General features: G+C 48.2%; 1 protein-coding gene across 1 annotated transcript in view; it reads left to right on the top strand.

Moving 5' to 3' along the window:
- The window catches only part of nrg3b (neuregulin 3b), a 167,792-nt gene extending 162,452 nt beyond the window's left edge, over positions 1–5,340 (top strand). Inside the window, 2 exon segments of the mRNA XM_048234092.1 lie at positions 254–436; positions 4,000–5,340. Of these exon segments, the coding sequence (XP_048090049.1) occupies positions 254–436; positions 4,000–4,927 (1,111 nt within the window). The 3' untranslated portion in view covers positions 4,928–5,340.
- The last annotated feature ends 227 nt before the right edge of the window (positions 5,341–5,567 follow it).

Here is a 5,567-nt window from a genome sequence, read left to right as displayed (position 1 = left end):
CATCTCTGATTATACAACGACTTTTTTAGGTCCAGTGCACAGGCAGAAATCGCCCACTGGGGATTAGTCCATCACCATCAACTCCAAATGTTTCCCTAACAGTTTGCCTAGCACTGTCGGCCACACTTAGCCAGAAAGTCACGCTCTGGTTTATACTTTCAAACTACTATCACCATTCTTCAGTATGACTAGTTTGTCTTTGTGACACTGTTTTCTTTTCTTTTTCTCTGCTTTAATCTCTCGTGACTCGCAGGAGCAAATCGCTTTCTGTCAGCCCGTCCCAGAAGCGAAGGAGCTGCAATAACCGCTCAGCATCACACTGGACCCCGCCCATCGGCAGGACTAGGCACAATCTGATTGGCGGCGTGAGAGATTCCGGCCACGCCTACAGACACCTGCAGGAAGTGGAGACCCCAGAGACTGAGTCCTTGAAGAGGTGAGTGTAACTCTGTTACGGCTGCAATCGATGGCTCTAAATTGAAAGGCGTGAGCCATAAGAACGTTCAATTGCTCATAAAGCTCCTTTTATTTGAGCCACGGAACTGATGCTGGGAGAAAAATATTTTGAATAATAGAGAGGTACTTGAGGTCATCGAGTGGTACTTGCAGACATTTTATTTTAAAATGTAGATAGTCCATAACAACATGGGCCTGTAGTTTCGGCGAAATGCAGTTATAATTGCTTCACCGCCGAGTCTTTGCTTAGTGGCTCTGGAAAAAGAGGATAATCGGGCAGAACAACTGTTTTCAGAAATGTGGCCATTTTCTTGTATTTTCTCCTGGGTTATGTTCTCACTGGGAAAGAAAAAGCTAACCACTTCGGAGGTCATTAAAGGAGGACACAGCAAAGAGGGGCAAAACGAGAAAAAAAATGACAGCAGCAACTGCAACAATAACAACAACAACAAAAAAACGTAAAGATACGAGCGTATAAACTGCACTCGGGCATAATTTGATTTCCAGCGGCGGCAGCGTCTCGAAGCTGCCCAAGCGAAATTCCCATTTACTGGTACCGATTAAGCCCAAATCATCAGACAATGGACGTGGCGAGCCAGCCAGCGTGAAGTCCCAGCTGTTTTCCGTCCGACACATTGGAGATGGTGCGATTTCGCTCAACACCAAAAAACTGATAGAGAGAGAGAGAAAGAGAGAGAGAGAACACTAGGGTAGAGAGGCATCGCTTCAGTACGTTCTCACACTCTGAGATCTCAGTGCTGATGTGCTCATTACCATGCCAACTTGATCTAGCTTCACAGTGACTTGTAAACTAGAACCGCTGCCAAACTCTCTCTATTTGACCCATTTCCATAATTTACATTCTTAAACAGTGCTGCACTGGGGCTTAGAAAACTCTTTTAAGGGCCGGGGAGGATGAGACACTCTCCCTGTGCACACATGCTGATACCAACATAGGCACTTGCAAACACACACACACACACACACACATGCATGCACACACACACACACACACACACACACACACACACACACGTATATGCACGCGTGCACACACACACACACACACACACACACACACACACACACACACACACACACACACACACATACTGTACATACACACACACACACACACACACATGCATGCACACACACACACACACACACACGTATATGCACGCGTGCACACACACACACACACACACACACACACACACACACACACACACACACACGTATATGCACGCCACACACACACACACACACACACACACACATACTGTACATACACACACACACACACACACGCATGCATGCACACACACACACACACACACACACACACACACACACACACACACACACACACACACACACACACACACACACACACATTACTGTACATACACACACACACACACACACACGCATGCATGCACACACACACACACACACACACACACACGTATATGCACGCGTGCACACACACACACACACACACACACACACACACACACACACATACTGTACATACACACACACATGCGCATGCATGCACACACACACACACACACACACACATATGCACGCGTGCACACACACACACACACACACACACACACACACACACACAGACACACAGATGGATGCGCACCCCAAAACAGTATACTCCAGTGGTTTTCATAGAAAGAAATCTCAGACTTTGGTTCATTAATGAATACATAACACTTTGCCTCACGGGCATGAAAGCCCTCCTTCCTTTGTATGTTTCCCCTTGCTGTCCAAAGGAGAGGTTGAAAGGCGCCTTTAAGATGGGAAACGAGAACTGTTAATTAACCAACGCAGGGGGACTCTGTGAAGCCCACAATTCCAACTCTGACCAGGCCAGAGTGAAAACAAGCCAAGGCTGGACTGACCTATTTCAGTGGCTGCCTTAAAACACCAACACTACCCTCGAACCTCTCCCTTGTTGCCATGGAGACACCCTCTGGTCTCTCTGAAATGAGAAAGCGAGGGATGGAGAGAGAATGTGAGAAAGAGTGAGAGAGAGGGTGAGATGGAGAGAGAGAGAGAGAGAGAGAGAGAGAGAGAGAGGGAGGGAGGGAGGGGGAGAGAGATGGGCACGACGACAGCCATTCCCCATGCAGCTTACACTGACAGGCAAATCCCCCGTAGAATTTTGTCAGTTTCATTATAAGCTAGCAGGAAAACATGTATTTACCTGTCAATGATGAAATATGGATTGAGACCGAGTTTGCCACCGGTGCAGTTTATTTTTAGAGATGGTTTCAGATCTGCCGGATTAACCTCCAGCTAGAATACACTTTAAAGCAAGAGGCATTGGGGGGAGATGGGACTCAATTATTTAAGCTGCGTTATTTGCCACCCTTTGAAGTCAGGAAGCCAGAACAATGACGACTTCTCCGCAGCTGCCGTTCAGAGGGCTCTGACTCTGCAGAAAAAGCCTGTCAGTCACATGGAGGTGTGTGTGTGTGTGTGTGTGTGTGTGTGTGTGTGTGTACTGTAAGGTGACAGGCAACTACTGTAAGATGTATGAATGTGTCTTTAAGAATAGGAATACTGTGTGTGTATTGGTGTGTGTTAATGTGTTTGTGTGAAATGTGCCACTAAACATCACTGAAGAGAGTAGTACCTTTACATTGATATGGCACTTGCAGTCTGCATGTATGCATATAGTGTGTGTGTGTGTGTGTGTGTGTGTTTGCATCTGTATTGGTAGAAAGTGAGTGTAAAGGCCAGAGAGACAGGCAGTTTATCTCGCCCCTTTGCCGTTGGAGATTAAGCTGACTCTAACTCACAGGAAAGCATCTCCACCTTCCCCCTGCCTCCCCCATCCCCACCCCCACCCTCACCCCCATCCCCACATCCACCTCACACACAAACTTTGGGATAACCTGCTTAGGCCCTTCGGTAACATTTTTCATGATCCCTCAGCATTATTCCCAGGCGCTGTCCCAGTTCGGAGTTTGTGTGATACCAAGCCCCCCCCCCTTCCTCGGCGACTGTCATTGGGCAAGGTGTGCCGTGTTTGATAAGAAGCCTTTGCAGGCGCGGATCAAAAACCATCCATCAATCGAAAAGGGAGTCGGCGCACGGCAGTCCCTTCCAGACTTTTGGACTTTGGGTTTGGGGAAAATGAGTGAGCTTTGATGGAAGAAAAAGCTTAAATCTCTGATAAGGGGGGCCCCTGTCATGAAAGAGCGAGAGAGAGTTCAGAGTTAAGCGGTAATACCGGCAAATACGCTCAGGTCTATGCAGGGAGATTAAAAATAATTACACACAGATTATGAATTCCCCTTTACCCTGATGAAAAGAAAGAAAACACCTTTTTTTCTGCTACTGCTGGGGTGATGGTGAGATAGCATTGTGGATGGATAGGATTTTCCAAACATTGCCCCTTCTTTTTTTTGTCTCACCTGAATAAGCCATTAATTAAATAAAAAGTCATAGTGTGAATGCGATGCCAATAATCTTCCCCTCTGCTCTTGTTTCCGTTTTTTTTTTGTCTTTGTCCATTAGGTGCAAATCCCTGAAGGAAGAGGATAAGGAGCCACGGCAGCCGTCTTTGAATATGCAAACTGGGGATTTACCCGTCCAGGCCAGAGAGGGGTGGAGAGGCTTGGCCAGGGTCCCGTGCACCCGTCTGGACAAGGGGACTGCATCTTCGTCTCCCTCTTTCTCCTCCTCCTCCTCCTCCTCTTCTTCTTCCCCCTCTCTCTCCACCTCTGCATCCAGCTCCCACTCTGTTTCCGTTCCTATAATCCCGTTTGTTCAGGGACACGGCGGCCGTGCACCAGGGCCCGGCGAGCGCCGAGCCGTCCGTTTGGGGACTGACTCGGGGTCAGCTGATTGCCCCGCCACCGTTCTCGGGTCCGTCCCCGAAACTCCGCTGGGATCAGCGGAGGCGGCAGTGAGCCACAGCCAGTACCACCACCACCATAACCACCACCACCACCATCATCTTCTTCATCATCATGCGCTGGTTGTCGGGCCCTCTGGGGGCGGGAGTAGGGTCAGGGGTCACGTCCAAACACAAAAGCCTTGTCACCTACACCACAGCCTCGGGATCCGGCACGGGCACGGCCCATGTGAGCACTGTGGTCTCGGCGGCAGCGGCGGCAGTGACCCCAGCGGTGCAAGGGCCAGGGGCTCCCAGCAAGCAGCAGCACCCGGCCAGACCACAGCCCGCTGGGGCCAGGAGACCCCACAGCCCCGCCCAGCTCCCGGCTCTCCCGCCCCACATGGGGGGCAAGAAGGCAGAGGGCAGTGGCCCCCGCGATTTCTCCGTGTCGTCAACACAGAGAGACCCCTCCGCGTCCGCCAAGCACAGGGACGGGTCAGCCACGGCCACCACGGCCCACACAAGCTGAATGGCTGTTCCCGTGGTGACAGACTCTCGCCCGCCTGTGCCAGAGAGAGAAGAAGGGGACCGTTGGCTTTCTTCTGACAAACTGACCTATCGCAGACAGACAGACAGACAGACAAACTGACATGCTCTCGGGGACTGCACAAGGGACAGTAGGGGAGAGCGTGATCGATGACATTTGACATTTCAAAAACACTGAAATATTGAAAAACCACAATGTGAATACAAAAAAAATATATGTAAGAATTATGACTATGGTGGATGGGATGTTGATTTAACGGAAGAAAAAAGATGATTTATATGCCACTATTTAACAAAAAAAGCTTCTACTTAGAAACCAAATAGTGTGTCATCTCTATGTTGTTTCTCTATTGTACAAAAAATATGAATATATATGTCATAAATATATGTATGTCATATATATGGTATATATGACATACAATGTGACAAAATAAAGAAATAAAAATACGATAATAAAGAATCTTTTCATTTCACTCAAGCTGTTATTGTCTGCTTTGTCAGGTGTGGTTTATTATAGCGGGTAGAAAGAACATATGGAACCTTTAGTGTGCCAATAAACCAAAATAATGCATTAGAGGAGGGCAATCAGTTCTAGAATGTGAAGTACAGTGGCGCTTCCCCTGGGACACCTTAAAGGCCATTATTATATATTGGTGTTACTGTTGTCTCCTTGTTTACCAGTAAACAACTTGAGCATTCT

This window comes from Alosa alosa, chromosome 22 (genome assembly GCF_017589495.1).
Source record: "Alosa alosa isolate M-15738 ecotype Scorff River chromosome 22, AALO_Geno_1.1, whole genome shotgun sequence".
Lineage (NCBI taxonomy): Eukaryota > Metazoa > Chordata > Actinopteri > Clupeiformes > Clupeidae > Alosa > Alosa alosa.
The sequence above is the reverse complement of the archived record's forward strand: the minus strand, read 5'-3'. Positions and strand labels throughout refer to the sequence as shown.